This window comes from Hevea brasiliensis, chromosome 16 (genome assembly GCF_030052815.1).
Source record: "Hevea brasiliensis isolate MT/VB/25A 57/8 chromosome 16, ASM3005281v1, whole genome shotgun sequence".
Classification (NCBI taxonomy): Eukaryota; Viridiplantae; Streptophyta; class Magnoliopsida; order Malpighiales; family Euphorbiaceae; genus Hevea; species Hevea brasiliensis.
In genome coordinates, this window is record NC_079508.1 from 70,746,039 (window position 1) to 70,768,771 (window position 22,733).

The window sequence follows — 22,733 nt, forward strand, 5'->3', positions numbered from 1 at the left end:
CATTACCAGTTCAGTAAAAGACAAACTAGTGATAGAAAAGAAGTTAGTTTGAATGGAGTGGTACTGTCCCAAAGTAATCACTTTAAATATCTTCGCTCAATCCTTCAAGTGGATGGAGAATGTGAGAAGGATGTTAGCCATTAAAGCCGGATGGTTGAAGTGGAGACGTGTCACGGAAGTTTTATGCAATCGCAAGATTCCCAATAAGTTGAAAGGAAAATTTTACCATACAGTTATACGACCGGCTATGTTATATGAAAGTGAGTGTTGGGCACTGAAAGAGTCGTATGTGTCTAAGCTAAGAGTTGCAGAAATGAGAATGTTAAGGTGGATAAGTGGCCATACTAGGATAAAATTGATAATTAGAGTATTAGAAAAAAAGGTAGGAGTGGTGACAATTATGAATTAGAAGAAATTTTTCGAAAAATATCTAGAGCTCATTTTGGCTATCATCTTTCTTTGATAAAATTCTGATTTTTTTTTTTCAATTTAGAGTTATAAATTTATATTAAACTCACAAATCTTATTTGAGAAATTTTTAATAATTTATAAAATTATGCAAAATTTATTTTAAAAAGTTCTTTTAAAAATAAAATAGTGATATTTGAAATTTATAATTTATTAATAATAATTATTAAAATTATATATAAATATCTTAAACTGCCACTGGTCTCAAAACTCTCATATAATTATATTTTTTACTTAAATCAAATATCATATTTGAATCTTGATAAATATTTGAATGCTGAAGTGAGCACAAAACTCAGCAACGGCATTTTGAAATGGAATGGTGCCACATATTCCGCCTAGGCAAACCACTTCTCTTTTCTTTTTTCCAAAAAAAATGTAATGATCACACTCAGAGAAATTTTAACTTAATAAAGTTTGGTAAAGCATGAAATCAGTTTCCAATCGTGAGTGATAGCATTTCATTTGTGCCGTTGGTTTTGAAAGCGCAGGTGGACCCCGTTTCCTTTAAAAAATGGATCAAGTTTTATCCAAATTTGCTACCCACCACCCATTTTTAAAAGTTCCACTCCACCCTCATCCTGTGGCTGGAACGCAATCAACCTCCGGTCTGTCCAATGCCTGCCTGATGGTTGATTTTCATTATTTCATTTGCAATTTTTTTTTTATCCTAGAATAGAATAGAATCAGATTCTTCTCAATTCAATTCTATTCTTCAACAATAAAGTCACTTCTAACTTTTATATAATAACTTAAAATTAACAAGCTATGATTGAGTATCTATCATTAAAAAATTAAGAAAATAAATAAATAAATATATATATATTATGCTATTTTTAATAATAAATAAAAATTATTATTAAGGAAACATAACAACGGTAAAAAAACGTTGACGGACTCGGCAACAATGTATCGCGAGTAAACTTACAAAATTCTCCTCCTCCCGACTCGCGGTTGTTTCTTAAATAAGGCTTTAGCCGGCCTTGTGCTTGTCCCGTTTATCGAAACTTTTCCCTGGTCAAGCTTTGTCTATTCATTTCTAAACCACTTCAAAAACGCGCTTCGCTCAACTCTCAACCGCTTACTTCCTGGTCTTCGTCTCCAAAACTTCTAACTCAAAGCTCCTTTTCTCCCTCTCTGTCGCCGGCAAGTCGTTTTCGCAGATCCTTCCCTCTCCCGAACGGTGCCGTTTCTCTGCTAAGCTGTCAGATCCAGGCGATCTGAATCTGACTTGTGCGATTACCGGCACCGATCTCCAATTTTGTTTTTCTTTTTCTGTCTTTTCCATATATGGAGAATTTGATTTCTTTGGTTAATAAAATACAGAGAGCTTGTACGGCTCTCGGTGATCACGGTGAAGCAAGCGCATTGCCTACGCTCTGGGACTCCTTGCCTGCTATTGCTGTCGTCGGTGGCCAGGTCACAATCAGATCTCTTTCCATTTATGCCTTTCTTTTAATTGTATTTAAAGTGCTGGTATGAGCTCGAGCTTGTTTTTGAAGTTATTGGACTTAGCTGTAGGATCCAAGCTGGTGCTTCTGCGCCGTTTGATGATTGATTTTTAGGTTTTAGTCTTTGATTTCTGTTTAAGTTCACATTCGGAGCTTAGGAGTTAAAAGCCGTTTGCATAACTTCAAAGTAAGTGAGTTTGTATCAGCTTCTTATGCTTGATTAGATGAGTAATAGATTAAATAAAGGTTAACAAGGAAATACGGATTTGATTGCTAAAGTAATACTGGACATGACTTTCAAGAGGCTTAGTAATAAGCATGACCTCTAGATAGCTATGAATTATCGTTTCGCTATTTGTTAGTTGCTAAAGAATATTTTCGCTGCTTCATGCTTTTTGCCCTTCCCATTCTTATGCTCTATAAATTGTAGTGCTTATGTTTTTGAATTGACTTACAGAGTTCAGGGAAGTCCTCAGTGTTGGAAAGCATTGTAGGGAAGGACTTTTTACCGCGTGGATCTGGTAATGGATAAGAATGGATACTCTTAGCTACATTGATTCACTTACCTTTCTTCTGGGATTAAGAACGCGTTGTGTTGGAAAATGTTTGCAGGGATTGTTACTCGGCGTCCTCTTGTGTTGCAGCTTCATAAGAGTGATGAAGGTAGCAGAGACTATGCAGAGTTCCTTCACCTCCCGAGGAAAAGGTTCACTGATTTTGGTACATTCCTTATCTACTTCTTTTTCACGTCCTGATTGTGCTTCATTATATATATATATATATATATATATATATATATATATATATATATATATATAAAACATCCTACAAATTTTGCATTTATTAAATGGTTTTGTCTTATGCTACTAAGGTTATTGTCTGCACTTTTTGTTAATGTTGATTTAATATGTAGCTGCTGTGCGGAAGGAGATCCAAGATGAGACTGATCGAGAGACTGGACGCACAAAACAAATCTCTAGTGTTCCAATTCATCTGAGTATATACTCTCCTAATGGTAAGATCTCTAAAGAATGTTTTAGATATTACTTATATATTTATATTTAGTTGTGTTTAAATATAACTTAAGTCAATATTTCTTTTCTAACCAGTATTTGTTTTATGATTTTTTTGAATCTTGACAGTTGTCAACTTGACATTGATTGATCTTCCTGGGCTTACAAAAGTAGCTGTTGGTAAGTTGCATGTTTCCTTCTAATCTTGACTTGCCGGTCATCTCTATGCATTATCCCCTCTTAGTTTATGTTTGGCTGCTGAGAAGCCTGAGAAGAATGGGGGACCCAACAATATACTGGTTCCTATCAACCTGACTGATTCTTATATATTAATTATGTTAATTTGTGTTTTCTTGTAAATAAATTTTCTTAAGATATATAATTCAAACTTATCCACCTTTCCTTTTCTTGGTTCTCATTGCATCAACATGAGGCCCTATTCTGTGTTATTTCTGATTCATTGTGTATCATGCAATGCAGAGGGTCAACCAGATAGTATTGTGCAGGATATTGAAAATATGGTTCGCTCCTACATTGAGAAGGTAATAATATACATCTCAAATACTGTGATTTGGAAAAGGAAAAAAAAAAAAAAACTCCTGTTTAAATAAATGTATAGCTTGAATTTTGTTCCATTTTTATTCTTGATTCCCAAAGAGAGAAAAGCTGCTTATTTTTCTCATGATTAGCCATATTATTATACATTCTAAATTTCCAATGTAGGACCTAAAGTAGTTTATGAATGGATGAAGATTTACAGTGTTATACTACTTCATTGACTGAAACTTTTATGCAGCCCAACTGTATAATTCTAGCAATTTCACCTGCCAATCAAGATCTTGCAACATCTGATGCAATTAAAATCTCTCGTGAGGTGGACCCTACAGGTAATCTTGCACTAATTTTGTATATCAAGGTTCTCTGAGCTTGTTTTTCTGCTTTACAATTGCAATCATCAAAATCTGCTTTCATATGGTTTCACAATTTTGAGCACGTCTTAGATGTTCTAGTACTTTGTTGATTTTCATATTTTTTCAGGAGAGAGAACTCTTGGGGTCTTGACAAAGATTGATCTTATGGATAAGGGTACTGATGCAGTTGATGTAAGTTGGCTTAGTTTCTGTTGCTGGTATAATATTTATTTATTTATTTATTCAGTAATGCTTCATTGTCAGTTCATAGAATGTCATTGACCTTCAAACATATTAGAAAAGTGGGAATATATAGTAGGGTATTTGCATGTATGTGCAACATGTTGAAGTTCTATATCCATTTGCTAAGATGAGGGTAATTATTTGATCTTTATGTGCAATTTGGAGAGTAAAAAGAGAATACTATTAAAATTAATATGGCTATTAGTGACTATAAAATCTAATCGCTTAGTACTTGTAATGATATTCCATAATCAAAATTCCAGAAAAGAGAACAAAGCGAGTTTGTAAGACTTGTAGAATTTTTGAAAGACTATGGACTTGACTATTTATTAAAAAGAAGTAAAATGCTATGGAAATTGCAAAATAACTGATCCCTGCTTAAAAAAATTAGTCAATAAATCAAAACTTACTTTAACATAAGTCAAATATAACTCAGCCTATAAAATTGGGTAAGCATTGTAAGCTAACTGAATATCACAAGTTTCATGGAGTGAAAGCACTAGCAAATGCCATTAAGATCTTTCTCCATGTATGCATCATCTGCATACTTCTTGTTGATTACTGCTGTATATTCTTGTTGATTACTGCTGTGTTATGCTTGTTTTAAATGCCCTATTGTTTACTATTAAATGCATTTTTGGCTTTCTGAGTCCCATTTGGCCTTGCTTAGATATTGGAAGGAAAAGCTTATCGGCTAAAATTTCCTTGGGTTGGTGTCGTGAACCGGTCACAAGCTGATATTAACAAGAATGTAGATATGATTGCTGCTCGGCGAAGAGAACGTGAGTATTTTGCAAACTCCCCAGAATATAAGCACCTTGCTCATAGAATGGGCTCTGAGCATCTAGCAAAGGTGCTATCTAAGGTGGGCTGATGGCTGTTCTTCTCCTCTCTCTCTCTCTCTCTCTCTCTCTCTCTCTCTCTAAATACATTCATGTTTATGTTTCATGTGTTACTATGCTTAAGCCTTAGTGTTCTTTCATCACATGAACTAACAAAAATGGTCGGAATCTCAGCATTTGGAAACTGTAATCAAGTCTAGAATCCCAGGCATCCAGTCCCTTATCAACAAAACAATTGCTGAACTGGAATCTGAATTGAGTCGTCTTGGAAAGCCCATTGCTGCTGATGCTGGAGTAAGTGTTCTCTTTTTGTCAGTTTGGTGTATATTATCAATCAGTTGCATCTTTTTTGAGTTTAAGCAGACCTCTCTCTCTTTCTCTCTCTCTCCACATTTCTTCAATTGAATCATGCCATGCAACTTGCAGGGAAAATTGTACACAATCATGGAGATATGTCGTCTTTTTGATCAAATATACAAAGAGCATCTTGATGGCGTGTACGTATTATGTCTTAATTGTTTTCTTTAAATACCTCTGACCACCTTAGTTTTGTGTGCCTTTCATGTTTTCTACATTTATCTGTTGAAGCAATTTTGTATTGATATTTCATTGTGATTGACAGGCGAGCTGGTGGTGAAAAAATCTACAATGTTTTTGATAACCAGCTTCCTGCTGCTCTAAAAAGGTTGCAGTTTGACAAGCAACTTTCAATGGAAAACATTCGGAAACTGATCACAGAAGCTGATGGATATCAACCTCATTTGATAGCTCCTGAACAAGGATACCGACGCCTCATTGAATCTTCTTTAGTTACCATTAGAGGTCCAGCTGAGGCATCAGTTGATGCGGTATGCATGAGGGGAAAAGGAATTTACTTTGCATGCATGAATATAGTACTTTATTTCAATCTGTGATCCATCAAAGATTTGATTCATTCTGATCATGTAGAAGTCTCATATATTAATAGCTCCATAAGTGTGTACAATACTCTAAAACTCTAGATAATTTTCTTTTCGCTCATGAATTCTCCATAATGAAGATGGTATAAAGAGATGTAGAATGTGAAAATATGTTATCTGGCCACTTAAAAACCTGTGATTCTAAGTTGAGAATTTAATTTTTTAAATTCTGACCATGTAACTGAGTGAATGAAGAGTGTCAGCTTACAAATTTTTCTGAATTCTGCATTTCAGGCTTACACAGTTATACTCACTCATTTTTTGTGAAATCCAGGTTCATGCTATATTGAAAGAGCTGGTTCACAAGGCTATCAGTGAGACTCCAGTAGGTTCCTGTCAATGCTAATCTGCTTCTGTTGGCAAATTTGAGTTACTAGATATGTGTATACATTGACTGTGATACATGAGAAGTTGCATTAATTCTAATTAGCATCTAACATTGGCTTTTATGAAAGTAGAAAAAGAATACACTTCATGGTCCAGATATTTTATATCAAAGTGGTAATAGAACATGTCCAACTTGTCAACCACCAAAAAAAAAAAAAAAAAGAAGAGAGAGAAGAATTTATACATAGCAAGTAGTAAATCAAATTTTGAACTAGCTGCTGATAGAATCTGCTTTTGAAGGTCATAGGATGTAAGGGTACAAGTTTTAGCATTATTTGTGGCACCTATTAACTACTACACTTGCTTTTATCAGACATATACTCACGTGTGAATAAAGAGGAGCACATTAATATTTATGAAAACTATGCTACTTAAAGATTTTCATATCCCAAATGTTTTTCATTTTTTTAACTGTGCTTTATTGTTCCCAATGGATTCATGATATTTCTTTTTTTTTTTTTCTCGGTTCTCAGGAGTTAAAGCAATATCCTGCGCTCAGAGTAGAGGTTGGAAATGCTGCTATTGAGTCACTTGACAAGATGAAGGAGGAAAGCCGGAAAGCTACACTTAAGCTAGTTGATATGGAGTGCAGCTACCTGACAGTTGATTTCTTCAGGAAGCTTCCTCAAGATGTTGATAAGGGTGGCAATCCCACACATTCAATATTTGATAGATACAATGATTCATATCTTAGACGAATTGGTAAGTTTAAAGTTAGGATCTTGCATAGTTTTGCCTGAACATGGCATTAGTCTTTTCTATAGCTGATATTTTCAAAAGATATCTCACATTAATGCAACTTAGTTCACTATTGAGATTATGATTTCTTACAATGTATCAACAGGAACAACTGTTTTGTCCTATGTCAATATGGTCTGTGCAAGTCTTCGTAATTCCATTCCCAAATCCATTGTTTATTGTCAAGTGCGCGAGGCCAAACGAAGCCTGCTCGATCATTTCTTCACCGAATTGGGTAAAATGGAGGTGAGGATTATATTATCTAGTGATTTTATAGTAAATTTGATGCTAATATTAGATTATGAATATAATTCACTTTATATTTAATTTTTGCAGCAAAAGTATTTATCATCATTGTTGAATGAGGATCCAGCAATCATGGAGCGGCGAGCTGCCCTTGCAAAGAGGCTGGAGTTATACAGGAGTGCTCAAGCAGAAATCGATACAGTTGCTTGGTCTAAGTAGATATGCTGCAGTTAAACTCTAATTCTGTTTGAGGAATTTGGCTTGATGGCTGTGTTATTCTTTCATTTATTACTTGTATTGGGGAAGTAATACAAGGGTAGTACGAAATACAAATTTTCTAATTTTCCTTGCTTTTGCATCTGCATGGTCGATCTTGTAATATTAGGACATTCATACAGACCTGTGCATAGGGGTTGTTTTGAAGAGTTTTTGCTTCAGGCTAGTTGTATAATCCAAAACAACACGAATGATGTGTTCTATTCGGACATTCATACAGACCTGTGCATGGGGGTTGTTTTGAAGAGTATTTGCTTCAGGCTAGTTGTATTAGTGGGATTCAAAGTAGATGGTCTGGCATTAGTGGGATTGCAACAGGGCCTTAGATTGACATAAGCAGGCCGAAATTCCGGTAATTTCTAAAAAGGAAAAGGGTAATTTACAAGGTATAGCAAAGTAACAATTTACTTCTGAAAGTTTAATTCTGTTAAATTGCTATCTATTATTAATTACTTTTAAATTTGAAACAATGTAGTCTCGGAGGCTGATTGTGATTGGCATTGGAAAAATTATTTTTTTAAATATATTAATTAAAGAGTATTAAAAAATAATTTAAAATTAAATTTGATAAATTTTAATTAATAAAATAATAAAATAATTTTTTAATTATTTTTTTAATAATATTTAAAGTAATGTTTTTATCCAGAAAAATAGTTTAGATTTTTCAAATTCAATACTATAGAGGCATTTAAATTTTTATTTTATAAATAAAATAATTTATTTATACAAATTTTATATTTAAGTAATTATTTATTTTAACTAATTATTTAAATATAAAGTTTAAATATAAGGATTATTTTACTAATAAAAAAAAATTCAGCGATTAAATTGCTTTAAATTGAAAATCATTTAATGGTCAATTAAAACAGTATGAATTAATTTATTAATAAAATTAAAATAAGAACTAAATTGTTATTAAAAATATAGTAAAGACTATTCTATGAGTTTTATTATATCTTGTAGACTTAATTATAAATTATACAAAAGAAAAAACTATGCATCACTAATTCGATGATGACACTACCAGATGTAAATATTTTGTAATTGAATTTGAGTTGGGTTTTAAGTCCTCCATGCTGTATAGACATTCAGAATCTGATATTTGAGTTAGCCTTAACCTTTGAGGTTTGGACCACAGAATTAAGCAGTTAGGCCCAATCCAATTATAAAGCGCCGTCGTTTATACACTCAACGGGTACTAAAACGGCGCCGTCTATGCCTCCTCTCCTCTCAAAATCCGAGGTCCCATTTCGTTCCTTCTCTTGAGAGAACTTGATTACCTTTGATGTAACATTTTAACAAACTCTGCTTAAGTGCTTGATCCCCAACCACCCTATTAAAACGTCTTCCACCATTTGAAAGAGAAAAAAAAGAAAGAAAAAGGAAGACAGACGCAGACAGTGGAGGTGGGAGAAAAGCAAATCTTTGAATCGTCTTTGGATCTGTTCTTCCTTCCTGGTAAATTTCTCCTGCAATTTGATCTTACTCTTCTGAAATGAGAAAAGTAATAATGGTTTATATTAAAATGAGCCACTATTGGTTTATCAATCGAAGGTAAATGAGGCACTGTTGGGGGTGGGTTTATCTTAGCCCAGGGAATCTTTTAGGTGGGCAATTAAAGGTAAAACATGTCTGAAAAATGGTTTTCAAATTAATGAGGGCTTGTTTTTTGACAACCGTCTTCAAATGATAGGTTTAGAAATGTGAATGTTGCCATTACAATACCAGTAAGATCATTCCAAATGATCCAGGACAATTGATTCCATGTTGCTGGATATATACTTGCATGCGTTATCTTTTAATTGTTTATCGAGCACATGATCAAATTCAAAACATTTGCATGTTGTAATCAATAGAGTTTGATCTAGTAAAAACATTTAGATGAGTTTAGCTTGTATCTACTATACTGGTATTTCTTGTTAAAGAAACTGCCATTTGCCCATAAAATACAGCTGTTATCCACTGACCATTCACTTGGTTTTCTTTGTGCAATGCAGTGTGCCTTTGAGGATATTCAGGAGCAGGAGGGATTATATGGTGTAATGGCCTCTGACAGAGATGATTTTAGCCTCTCAGGACCCTTACATCTAACTGCTGTTGATTGGTAGGTTCTCACACTTGCTGAACATACTTGAAAGAGAGAGTTTTATTCAATTTAAAATAAAATAAAAAATTCTAGGATTTCTAAAGATTTGAAGGTAATATGTAGGAAGCATACGCTTAGTAACTAGACTTCCGGTGAGCTACATTTGATGCTTTCATATAAATGTTTTTGATATTCCTCTCTAGCGTTCATCAGCTCGTATTTATAGTCACATGTTAGCCACATATAAAGAGATTTAGAGCAGTCAAGCATCTCCCACACGACGCCTCTGGTTGTTACAACATTTTAGTGGAGAGATTCGATAACAAAGCCCTGATATAGTTGTAACTTCTAGCAACATAGTGATGGGATTTTTTTTTATATTTTCTTTCCGTTTTTGGTTTTATATATTCGTTGTGGCAATATCATGCAATGCTGGGTATTAACTTATGCAGGACAAATGCACATCATCGAAGGTCTGTAGCTGCCAGTTTGGTTCAGGGTGTCTACGCGCTGGAGCGGGATCGCCAGCAGAAACAAGAAGGTCCAGATGCTCTTGCAAATCCTTGGTGGGAGTTCTTTCATTTTCAGTTGCTTCGTAAACTTGTGGATGATGTTGATTCCTCCATTTTTGGTGCCATTTATGAATATAAACCTTCATCATCTTATTCTACCCATTCACTAGATGAAGGCCCACGTTATGTAATTGCATTCCGAGGCACTGTAACGCAGCCAGACTCCTTGTCACGGGACATTGAGTTGGACCTTCACATAATCCGAAATGGACTCCATGAAACATCTCGCTTTGAAATTGGTATCCAAGCAGTTAGAAATGTGGTTGCTACTGTAGGCGAATCGAATGTCTGGCTGGCAGGCCATTCCTTGGGGGCAGCAATGGCATTGCTTGCTGGAAAGACTATGGCTAAGACGGGCATCTTTATTCAAGTATTTCTCTTCAATTCGCCATTCTTCTCTGCCCCAATAGAGAGAATCAAAGATAAACGGGTGAGACACGGATTACGGATTGCAAGCAGTGTGATAACTGCTGGACTTGCCTTTGCTGCAGCTGCAAAGAAGAATAATCAAAATAGCCGGTCCGTAGATCCATTTGCTGCTCTCTCTGCATGGATACCATCTCTATTTGTCAATCCGGCGGATCACATCTGCTCCGAGTATATAGGATATTTTGAACACAGGAAGAAGATGGATGACATTGGCATTGGCGCCATTGAGAGGGTAGCAACCCAGAATTCGATTGGTGGTCTTATTATGAGTGCAATAGGAAAGGAGTCAGAGCCACTCCACCTCATTCCTTCCGCAAATCTGACCGTCAATTTAACTCCATCTCGAGATTTTAAGGAAGCCCACGGAATTCACCAGTGGTGGAGACCTGATCTGGATGTCCAATCCAACCTTTACAAGTACTAATAGCTTGGTGCAGTTGTAATTTAAATGCCTTTATTTCTATCTTGAATGTGCTATCGGAAGATTATCGTGGAAAAATTGTCTCACCCTTCTGTGATTATATGTCCTGATTTCTTTTGCAATTTTCTTCCCTGTTGTAGAAGGTTCCACTTATCTAATGCGTTCACCTCTTGGTTATTTGGTGCCATTGGAGTACTAGGCTAGTGATTATGGATTTTGTTATGTGTAGATGTCTTATGGCGTTAAGGATTCAAATTTGAGCAATTTTGTAATGGGTCGGAGAGCGCAGCAAGAACTACCACTGGGTTTGAAATCGCAGCAAAGTGACAAGCTTGCTCTGTTAAGACAGGAGTCAAAAAAAACAAAAGACTCGAATCCCAAGAGAGTGGAACATGCATCATGACTGCAGCCTCCACTAGGTTTGGTCCCACTCACCCCGGTAAATATGGCACCCACTTTGTTCTGCTCTCCATTTTCTCCATTATCATTGCCAACTTACCAAACTTCCCCAATTCTCCAATGCCATAAAACGACATTGTTGTGCCCTTCACATTTTGCCCATTCCATTCTATTGTGTGGCTCTCCTCGCAGGCCGCAGTTTACCTCCCTCACCATTACCAGCCAAAAACAGGAAAACATCTTAATTTTTTTTTTTAATAAACAGACAGGATATTTTACTCTTCTTTCCAGCACATCACTCACTGACCCACTGAACCTTGACCTTTGTGATGATGATAATCATGGTATCTAATTCAAAACCTTTACTTGCACCGAAATTAATCCCTCCATAATACAAACTAAAGCTTAAAAAAGCAAAAAGCTTCTCTTTTTATACAATGGCATCATTAATCAACAGCTGATACTTCCAAATTCATCACCTCCCCGTGAAAGAAAATGGAAATTTAAGCTTGGGGAAGAAAGAAGATTGAACAACTAGCGTAATTACAAAACCTCAAAATTTTCAAAACATAGATCACAGCCCACAGAAAAATTTACTACCAAAATCAATTTTTACAATTTCTTAAACAAATTTGATATGCAAATTCAAAACCCATAAGAAACTACAGTTATAATTAAGATTTAAAAGTGGAACAACCCAAGACCTGCTAGCAATGGAAGCCTAACACAGATCCGTCACTCACAGCAATGGCGACTCTGCAACCAGCCTTGGCCTCCACGTGATGCGTGAAAATATGAAGTACCCGAACCCTACCCACCATTTGAATCCTTGACTCAATCTCCATCGTCGGTCCCACTCTGAAACCACTATTAACACCAGGACCACCGCCGAACCCGCCGTTTGAGAAAGTCGGACCCACATTGACCGCCGCATCCGGTGAGGACGACAAGGGAAAGGACTGGACGGCGAATGTTGCGGCCATGTACTGGGTCTGACCAGCGTCGATCTTGCCAGCAGGAATGAACATGAAGCCGACTTGGGAACCGGAGTAGAGGAGGTGGAGAGTACTGTCATAGTGAGAGAAGGAAACTCTGTTAGGGTTCTTGACGGAAACGTACTGAGAGAAGGTGAAGTTGACAGTGTTGTTGGAGACAGCGAAGGAAGGGAGCTGAACGGCGTTGACGGAGATTTTGGGGTCTTTAGGCTTGAAAACGGTGAAGAAGACGATGAGGATTATGATAACAAGAAAGAGTAAGAAGATGGTGGCTACTATACAAGAAGCCAGATTCGTACGGCCGGACGGTGTTCTGTGTGGTTTAGTCATCTTCTGCTTGATCTAAAGAAAGTAGGGGAAGAAGAAGAAGAAGCAGCAGCAGCCAACAGAAAAGGTTGCTGTTCGATGCGGCGATGGCTAATATAAGCTAAGGGAAATGAAAAATCTCAAAAACGAAAGATAGAAGATGTGAAAATAAGACTTCCGTTATTAAACCCAGAGGTAAGCTATTTAAGTTAACTTAATAATTTTATATTTTTAATAACTTTTTTTATAAATGCTGAAATTAAATAATTAATAATAAATTTAAAATGCAATTATTTTTATATAAAATTTTAAAAGTTATTAAGGTATATATAAATATAATTTAATAAATATTTAAAATTTAATTTAAAAATTTAAAAATAATTAATTAAAAATAATTATTTTTATTAGTATATAATATTTAATTTTTTTTAATTTTTAATAGTCAATTAATTTTTAATGATTCAGATTGAATAAGTGATTATTAATCTCATAACTCAACCTAAATTTAATAACATTAATTTCACATATTTTAATTTTTTATATTTTATTTTAATTTTAAGAAATAAATATTTAAATTTTTACATGTACAAAATTATTAATGATAATTTTTTTTTGTGAGGGTTTATTTTTAGATATATATATATATATATATATATATATATATATATATATATATATATATATATTGTTTTCTATAATTTATAAATTTAGACATGAGATGAATTTTGATGTAAAAGGCAATTATTTTGGATAAGAAAATAGCCAAGTATGGGTTCCACTTGAGGGCATGAAAGAAATGATATGCGAGAGGAGGAGATAGCTTTGGGGGACACTAATTTCTAAACTCAATGGATGAGAATATGTGACTTTGGATGACGAGAGCATTGATTAAAGAAAAACCCTCACTTTTGCAAAACCTCATTTTTTTTTTTTTTCAGCATCTTTTTCCAAATATGTGTTTAATAAATAATTAAAAAAATTAAAAATTAAATATTATTTTTATAAATTTTATAAAAAGAGTAATCAGTAACTTAAATCTCTAAAATTAATATTTAATTTATAAAAAAGATATAAATATTGATAAAGTGAAAAAATTAATTTAATTTTTTTAAATATTAAAATAATACTAATAAGAATTTAAAGGTTATAAGAGTAATAATTATCTTTTATTAATCTTGTGATGTGGATTGCAGTATGTGACAACTATCGTAAAAATTTCGTTACATCTTATGATATGAATTCAAATGATATAAACGTTGGGGCGTCCTCTACTTACGACGCGTTACATCAGAGCTCAAGTGTTTGTAAGAAATATGCAAGGGTGTAGGGCATTCACCGAAAGCGGCGCGCTATGTCAGTGTCCGGGTGTGGTCTTAAATGAGCAAGGGTTCCTACATCATGGACGAATATGGGTAAAGAAGTTAGTCCATAGGACATATAGTAAAATAGATAGTGGAATAGAACACAAGATAGGCATAGAAAATAATAGAAGATATCATAGAAGGAGATCAATTAGGAAAGAACAGGATAGGAGGAGAATCAAGGTTGGTATTTGGAATGTTGGATCACTTACAGGAAAATTAATGGAGCTTGTGAATACTTAGAAAGGAGAAGGGTGAATATTGCTTGCATTCAGGAGACTAAATGGATATGAGAGAAAAGTAAGGAAGTGGATAATTCAGGATACAAACTATAGTTTACCAGAAAGGAGAGAGACAAGAACGGAGTGGGCATAATCATAAAGAGGACATTGAAAGATGCTGTAATAGCTGTGAAAAGAGTAGGAGATAGAATTATACTGGTAAAGCTAGTTCTAGAATGAGAAATAATAATTGTAGTTAGTGCTTATGCCCCACAAATAGGACTAAATAATGAGAGTAAACAAAAGTTTTGGGAAGATATGGATGATCTAATGCAAAGCATACCAAATGAAGAGAATGTTTTCATCGGTGGAGATTTGAATGGACATGTAGGAAGTGATAGGTAAGGTTATAAGTGTAACACCTCTATTTGTATAGCCTGGTATATTTCACTGTTTCGGTGATCGGAGTCAGTCCGGATAATTAAGGGGATTAGAACCACACTTAAGACAACTAGATAAGCCATAAACATAAATAATTACTAATTGTCAATTAGTTAAGTATAAATAAGAAAAACAGAGCATAAGAAGTTAAATGAGCCGAGAGTCACAGCGATGGGCGACCTTCTCGGAAAGGACTGCGAAGTCGATTTAAAGTCAAATTTTGAACCGTAAAATGTGATGCCGCGGTCCTTAAGACTATTACAAACACATTAGAAAAGAGAAAATCACGAAAAAGAATTGTTAAGCCAATCAAATAATTAGGTCAAGGAGCCAGAAGAAATATTAAATTATTTACAAATTGGGTTGAACCGGCGAGGAGCAATTTGGTCAATTGACCACGAGAGCTTACTCCTGGCCTAACTGTCAAATAAAATCAGAGAAAAGAAAATTTCGGGATCAAAAATTAAATTAAAGAACTAATGAAAAAATAAAAAAAATAAAAAAAAGGAAAAGAAAAAGGTTATTACATCATGGGTAACATCAATGATGATGTCATAATTAAAATTATTTTTCCTACTAAATTTGACTAAGTTAAAAATCTATTAAGTAAGACAAAAATAACATAAAAAAAAAGTCACTCTCATCTTCTCTCCCAACCAAGCTGGCCACTCTTCCCTCTCCCTCAAACCACCATTGTTACACCATCAAGCTTGAATCCAAGCTTTCTTTCCACCATTTAAACCTATTTTGACCCCAACTTAACTTATTAGAACTTGATTTAGTCACTTGAGAAGAAGATTGATCACCAAAGAAAGAGGAAAATAAGAAGAAAATTAAAGAATTAGCATCCAAGTTGAGGTTAGTGATTTAAGTTGCAAAATTTAGTTTATTAGTTGTGTTTATAGCTTAACTAACTTAGAAATAAACTTAAAATGAAATAAAAACAATTGTGAAGGACCAAGTTGAATTTCGATCAACTAGGGTTTTGATATATGTATGCATGAATTTGGTGGATTTAAAAGTATATGTGAGCTTGATTGTGTTGAATGATTATGATTAAATGCCTTGAATTAGTTAAATGCAATGAATTGGTGAAATAGGGTTTTGGACACTTAAGGTTTAAGAGACAAAAATTTGGAGAAATGGTGAAATGATGTATTTGACCTAGTTTGAAGTGAGAAATGGTCATTTGTGACCAAATGAAGTGTGTTGGAAGTGTTTGAATTGAGGTTAAATTTGGATTGAATGTGGTCATGCTGCTAGCAGGAGCACCAAGGTCCCTTTGAGGGACCAAAACTGAAAATTTACAAGTCCAATTGGTATGAGACCAATTGGGAATGAAAATAGACACAAAATGACAAAATTTTCATTTAGGAATCATGCCCAAAAAGTGACCAAAACCTAGTGAACAAATTGACCAAATCCGAATTTTCTCAGTGTGACCTGTACAAAAATGATCAAATAAACAGTGTTTGTTCATTTGGCCATAACTTGAGCTAGGCAGATCTAAATAATCTAAAATTTTACCAGTGGATAGTTGAGATATAGACCTAAAACTTTCATGAAGAACACAAACCCAAATTATGCCATTAACCAAGTCATTTGGCCACCCAAAGTTGGTGACCTAAAATTGCCGTAACTGAATTTGCCTGCAAATGGGTTAAGTCCAATCCGGCAGCCATGATTCAAATGGCTATAACTTGAGCTACAAAACACCAAGTGGAGTGATCCAAAAAGGAGAATTTGAGACAATAGGAAACATTTTCTATGAAGAAAGTTTTGCCAAATTCTAACAGAAAAATGACTAATAGAACAGTGCAACTTAAGACACTAAAACTGAAAATTTGCAAATTTGCCTAAAAGACTTAGAATTTGAGTAAACAACCAAAACCAACAAATTTAGTGACTAAAATATGGTATGTGAGTGAAGTTGCAATTCTCATACCTATTAAGCCTTAGAAAGTCAATAAATTGACTTGAATAGTATCGTGAATAGTAACACCAAAACACAAATTTTAAAGAACGTCAAGTTTAGCACATTAGAGCTAGGTAAAAGTGAATTTAAATTTATTTTTGGATTTATACTAAGTTATGGTACTGAAACACTGTGAAACTGTGTGCTTTAGTTGAAAAGAACAGCGGGAAAGAACCCGAGGGATCGAGTCAAGGCCAAGAGGCGACTCGCTAAGGTTTGTGGACAACATCAATATGCTTTAAAATTCATTTACAAAGTGCATGAAATGTGTATTATGCTTTTACTTTGAATTATTGAAAGTTTATTTGTGTATGTTTAAAATGGCAATAAATGTTTAGTAAATTATTAAGATAAGTTTTGAAACTATAATATCATGACCATATATTTGAACACCTCACTAGCATGACTAGTGGGGGTAATCAGTTTCGAATTTTGATTCCTTCTCTGACTGAAGTGTTGAAGTGTGTGCCAGTAGAAGAAGAAATTGAATGGATATCCATATATTTGAGCTAGCTAGCCTTGTGATGTGACTTCTCCTTAGCCTCTGGCTATTGAGATTATATTTGTTTCGAACGGCATGATATAACTGTGGGTTTTATGAAATGTGTTTTGATACTTTGAAATGAAATTGTTTAGATTAAAATCTCATCATTCATGTTTTGTAATTAATTCTCATGTTCACTCCAATTTTTGAATAAATATAATTTAAACTCTGCATAAAGATTATTTTAGTATGTTGTGTACTACTGAGTCCTAGTACTCAGCGATAGCTATTATTGCTATCACAGATATAGAGACTAGAAGAGCAGCAGAGTGAGCTGCTGAGGATTGAGGACCTACCTGCTTAAAGTTATCGGGTATAATTTATACCCTGACTGTAAATATTTATTTTGATGTATGTACTACACGTAAATGTCTAGACATGTAAAACTGGTCTTGAGCAGCTTGTACAAAGTTTGTATAAAGTTTGTAATAAATTTTAGTTTGGATTTTCCTAATGTAAATTTTTAGTATGATATATATATAAATTGTTTATCTTTAATGAAATATGAATGAATGAAATTGATTGATAGTATCTTGATGATTACTGAATTTTTGGAAATTGAGAAATGAGGATTGTTGAATTTTGAAACTTGAGAAATTGGTTGGAATTGATTGTGAATTTGAAGAAGTTGTTGAGAAAAATTATTGGAAGTGTTTTTTTTTCAAGTATTTGAAGAACTGTTTTCTCAAAATACAGATGACACTCTGCTAAAATTTTTATAAAATTTTTGGAAAAACAAAATGGGCCAAAAAAAATTTTAACTAGTTTTCAATTTTAAATAAATATTTTAATATCAATTTAGAAATGCTCACCACTTATAAAAGTAAGAAAATTATTTTAAAATCTCTTGTAGGGTACTTAATGAATTTTCGATAGGTGAAGTTTCGGTAGTTCATTAGGTATTCTACGGGATCATGTTATGCCTTACAGAGGGGTAAAGTGTGACATGTTTTAGTGGTATCAGAGTAATTTTTTGAAGTATGTTTTAACTTGAGAATTTGTGTCTTTCCTTGTTTAGTACAACTGCTCAATGTCTATATTTGTTACATATAGTGCATTACATCATAAATATGAACTAACAGAGAGAAATCTCCATGTGTTACTTGTTCAGGAGATACCCTAACTTCAGATTGAAATGGAAGAAGGGGATCGCTCAGTCGAGCAATCTGTTGAAGTTGAGGCACAAGGGGAAGCCCCAGCTTTACAGAATGTCAGTGGATCAGTAGCACCAGCCCCACAAATACCGCAGTTTCCTGCACATTTCGCACAGCAGATGGCTGCGATGTTTCAACAAATGGTCAGTATGCTCGCCAAGCTCCACCCTGCACACTGTGGCACAACCACTGCCTCCAGCCAGACAGTATGACAAGTTATTGAAGTATGGAGCTACTGAATTTAAGGGTACAGTAGACTCGCTTGAGGCAGAGCAATGGCTTGAAAGAATGGACAGAGTGTTCAAGAAGCTGCATTGCCAAGATGAACTGAAGTTTGAATATTCTGTGTCACTACTGCAAGGGGATGCGTATGATTGGTGGAAGACCATCCCCCACAACTTAGCTGAACCACCAGTACTGACCTGGGATGACTTCATTAGAGAATTCAGACAAAATAACGTCCCAGACGCATATATGGATCAAAAGTTGCAAGAATTTTTGAGTCTAAAGCAAAGGAGTAAATCAGTGGCAGATTATGAGAGGGAGTTCTCCCGCTTAAGCCATTATTCTAGGAGTCTCCTTTCTACCAGCAAGGAACGGTGCAAGAGATTTGAGACTGGTTTGAAGCCCAGTTTGAGGATGCAAGTTGTGGGATTCATACACAGCAACTTTTCAAAACTCATGTCTCAAGCACTTGAGCTAGAAAGGATTGTATCAGAAGCAACCCCAACAAAAGAAAAATTAGAAAAAGTTTAAAAATCAGAGAAAGACAAAGGGGAAAAATCAGTTGAACAAAGTTCTGGTGGTACTTCTGGGAAGAGAAAGAAATTTAATGGACCCAGCAGGGGTCGAGGTGGAAGATTTGGAAGAGGCAGATTTTCTAGACAGAGACCCTCTAGGTCTGGTCAGCATTCAAACAGGGGTTCATATCCTGCCCACCCCTATGAGACTTGTGGCAAGATTCATGGGGAAGAATGCTATTGGGCTACGAGAGCCTGCTTTAACTGTGGAGGCAAGGGCCATTTAGCAAAAGACTGCACTAGTGCTCCTAGATACGGTCCAGCTCCTACGACTGTAGAAGGATCTATTCAGAGTCCTGCTTTCAGAAGTTCACAACTTGCTGGCAGAGGAAAAGGCAGAGCTAGAGGCACTATTTCTGGCAGTTAGGGTACGGTTGGTCAGTCGGCACAAGGAAGTGCTTCAGCCAGAGTTTACACAATAAGACAACGAGAAGAGGCTGAGACTTCTGATGTTGTAGCCGGTACATTTTCTATCTCTGATCAAGAAATATTTGTGTTGTTTGATCCGGGTTCAACCCATTCATATGTTAGTGCTAGCATAATCAGTTCACTTGCTATTCCATGTGTCCAAATGGGTTTTAAAGTGCTAGTAACTAGTCCGTTAGGACAAGAGGTTCGGGTAAACAGAATCTATAGAGACTGTCCTTTAGTGATCCAAGGACATGTTTTTATGTCAGATTTGATTGAAATGCCCTTCAGAGAGTATGATATCATCTTGGGCATGGATTGGTTAGCCAGGCATCACGCCATGATAGATTGTAGACTGAAGACAGTCACTTTTGGTCTCTCTTTGTACGGTGATGTGATAATACATGGGGAGAGGCATTTACTGCCATCAAACATTATTTCTGCTGCACTAGTCAGAAGAATGATCAGAAAGGGGTGTAAAGCATACTTGGCACATGTGATAGACACCCAAGTGGGGAGTCCAGCACTGAGCGACATCCCTATGGTATGTGACTTTCCGGATGTGTTTCCTGATGAATTACCAGGATTACCTCTAGAAAGAGAGGTACAGTTTGAAATTGATGTTGTGCCTGGTGTGGATCCAATCTCTATAATGCCATATAGAATGGTACCTGTAGAATTGAAAGAGTTGAAAGTGCAGTTGCAAGAATTGCTTGACAATGGCTTTATTCGCCCTAGTGTGTCACCTTGGGGAGCGCCAGTGTTGTTTGTAAAGAAAAAGGATGTCACTCTCCGGTTATGCATTGACTATCGGCAGTTGAATAAGGTGACAATAAAGAACAGAGACCCATTGCCTCGTATTGATGACTTGTTTGATCAGTTAAAGGGTGCAGCTGTGTTCTCCAAAATTGATCTGAGATCAGGTTATTATCAGTTGAAAGTATAAGAGCAGAGTATTTCTAAAATTGCCTTCAGAACCCGTTATGGCCATTATGAGTTCTTGGTCATGCCATTCGGGTTTATTAATGCTCCGGCTGCTTTTATGGATCTGATGAACACTATCTTCAAACCATACCTCGATCAGTTTGTTGTGGTATTCATAGATGATATATTGGTCTATTTGAGGAGTGCAGAAGAGCATGATAGACATCTGCGGATTGTACTATAGACTTTGAGGGAGAAACAGCTATATGCTAAATTGTCGAAATGTGAATTTTTGGCTGAAAGAAATATCTTTCTTGGGGCATGTAGTATCAGAAGAGGGCATCAAGGTAGATCCAAGTAAGATAGAAGTTGTCCTTAATTGGAGGCCACCCAGAAATATCACAGAGATTCATAGTTTTCTGGGTTTAGCTGGATACTACCGTAGATTTGTGAAGGGATTCTCCATGTTGGCATCTCCACTAACCAAGCTGCTTAGGAAAGATGTAAAATTTCAGTGGACGGATAAATGCCAACAGAGTTTTGATGAATTGAAGAAATGTTTGACTGAAGCTCCAGTTCTTACTTTACCTACTCCGGGTAAAGATTACACAGTTTATAGTGATGCTTCTCATAATGGGTTAGGCTGTGTATTGATGCAAGATCGAAGTGTCATTGCCTATGCATCACGCCATCTAAAACTGCATGAGAGAAATTATCCAACACATGATTTGGAGCTTGCAGCTATTGTGTTTGCTCTTAAGATCTGGAGGCACTATTTGTATGGGAAGAAATGTTACATCTACACAGATCATAAGAGTTTGAAGTATTTGGGCACTCAGAAGGAGTTGAATTTGAGACAAAGGAGATGGTTAGAGTTGATAAGAGACTATGATTGTTTGATAGACTATTAGCTAGGGAAAGCTAATGTTGTGGCTGACACCTTAAGTCGCAAGACTATGGCAAGTCTACGGGTTGCTCCTTTGTCTATGGTACATGAGTTGAGATCATTACATGCCAGCTTAGAGATTAATGATGATGGGCAAATAACAGTTGCATGGCATGTACAGCCAGTACTGAGTGATCAAATCAGAATGGCTGCTCAGAATGACCAGAAGTATCAAAAATTATTAGAAGAAGTCCAGCAGGGCAAGAAACCAGAATTCTCAATTAGAGATGATGGTCTACTGCTACACCAGGGCAGAATATGTGTTCCTAATGATGTTGATTTGAGGCAGATCATTTTGAAGGAAGCACATGAGTCTCCTTTTGCCATGCACCCTGGTGGCACAAAAATATATAGGGGGCTAAAGGAGCATTATTGGTGGATGGGTATGAAAAGAGATGTGGCAGAGTTTATTTCTAAATGCCTAACTTATCAGCAAGTGAAGGCAGAGCATCAAGTATCCGCTGGGTTGTTACATCCACAACCAGTACCAGAATGGAAATGGGAGAGAATAGCGATGGATTTTGTGATGGGACTTCCGAGAACACAGAAGAGTCATGATGCAGTATGGGTCGTTGTTGACAGACTGACCAAGTCTGCTCATTTTCTACCAGTCCGGATGGAGTACAGTTTGGAAAGATTGGCCAGGTTGTACATTGATGAAATTGTGAGACTACATGGAGTGCCAGTATCCATTGTATCAGACAAAGATCTTAGGTTCACTTCTAGATTCTGGGATAGTCTTCAGAGAGCCCTAGGAACTATATTGAACTTCAGTACTGCATTCCACCCACAGACAGATGGCCAATCTGAGAGGGTAATTCAGATCTTGGAGGACATGCTACAGGCTTGTGTGATTGAATTTGAGGGCAGTTGGGACATACACTTGCCTTTGATTGAGTTTGCTTACAATAACAGCTACCAATCAAGCATTGGGATGCCTCCATATGAAGCTTTGTATGGCAGAAAATGTAGAATCCCGTTGTGTTGGGATGACGTGGGTGAAAGAAAAATGATTGGGCAGAAATTGTTCAACAAACTAAAGAGAAAATTAGGGTGATTAGAGATCGACTTAAGACTGTATCAGACCGTTAGAAGTCCTACATTGACTTAAAGAGAAGAGATATTGAGTATGCAGTGGGTGAGAAAGTATTCCTCAAGGTTTCTCCTTGGAAGAGAATTATGAGATTCGACATATAGGGAAAACTAAGTCCTCGTTT

General features: G+C 35.7%; 3 protein-coding genes across 3 annotated transcripts; 2 read left to right on the forward strand and 1 right to left on the reverse strand.

Annotated features, from left to right (window-relative positions):
* Positions 1 to 1,373: 1,373 nt before the first annotated feature.
* On the forward strand, positions 1,374 to 7,774 carry LOC110637032 (dynamin-related protein 5A). The gene is made up of 16 exons (XM_021786955.2): positions 1,374 to 1,887; positions 2,377 to 2,440; positions 2,532 to 2,639; positions 2,833 to 2,934; positions 3,062 to 3,112; positions 3,413 to 3,474; positions 3,729 to 3,819; positions 3,971 to 4,035; positions 4,757 to 4,951; positions 5,103 to 5,222; positions 5,355 to 5,425; positions 5,551 to 5,776; positions 6,162 to 6,212; positions 6,748 to 6,976; positions 7,119 to 7,258; positions 7,349 to 7,774. The coding sequence occupies exons 1-16, from the start codon at positions 1,759 to 1,761 to the stop codon at positions 7,475 to 7,477; spliced, it is 1,833 nt and encodes a 610-aa protein (XP_021642647.2). The 5' UTR covers positions 1,374 to 1,758; the 3' UTR covers positions 7,478 to 7,774.
* Positions 7,775 to 8,836: 1,062 nt separating this feature from the next.
* LOC110637011 (GDSL esterase/lipase At4g10955) lies at positions 8,837 to 11,219 on the forward strand. Its single transcript, XM_021786927.2, has 3 exons — positions 8,837 to 8,992; positions 9,532 to 9,638; positions 10,073 to 11,219. Exons 2-3 carry the CDS (start codon positions 9,577 to 9,579, stop codon positions 11,043 to 11,045), a joined length of 1,035 nt encoding a protein of 344 aa, XP_021642619.2. The 5' UTR covers positions 8,837 to 8,992; positions 9,532 to 9,576; the 3' UTR covers positions 11,046 to 11,219.
* Positions 11,220 to 12,000: 781 nt separating this feature from the next.
* Positions 12,001 to 12,925, reverse strand: LOC110637012 (uncharacterized). The gene has a single exon (XM_021786928.2). The coding sequence runs from the start codon at positions 12,764 to 12,766 to the stop codon at positions 12,149 to 12,151; it is 618 nt and encodes a 205-aa protein (XP_021642620.1). The 5' UTR covers positions 12,767 to 12,925; the 3' UTR covers positions 12,001 to 12,148.
* Between the last annotated feature and the right edge of the window lie 9,808 nt (positions 12,926 to 22,733).

What these genes read in the sequence shown, in the direction of transcription:
- LOC110637032 (XM_021786955.2), top strand. Translation starts at nt 1,759, where the DNA reads ATGGAGAATTTGATTTCTTTGGTTAATAAAATACAGAGAGCTTGTACG. An exon ending in TTCGCTCCTACATTGAGAAG is followed by an intron (nt 3,475 to 3,728) that starts GTAATAATATAC and finishes ACTTTTATGCAG; the next exon opens with CCCAACTGTATAATTCTAGC. An exon ending in CCATTGCTGCTGATGCTGGA is followed by an intron (nt 5,223 to 5,354) that starts GTAAGTGTTCTC and finishes TGCAACTTGCAG; the next exon opens with GGAAAATTGTACACAATCAT.
- LOC110637011 (XM_021786927.2), top strand. Translation starts at nt 9,577, where the DNA reads ATGGCCTCTGACAGAGATGATTTTAGCCTCTCAGGACCCTTACATCTA. An exon ending in CATCTAACTGCTGTTGATTG is followed by an intron (nt 9,639 to 10,072) that starts GTAGGTTCTCAC and finishes TAACTTATGCAG; the next exon opens with GACAAATGCACATCATCGAA.
- LOC110637012 (XM_021786928.2), bottom strand. Translation starts at nt 12,766, where the DNA reads ATGACTAAACCACACAGAACACCGTCCGGCCGTACGAATCTGGCTTCT.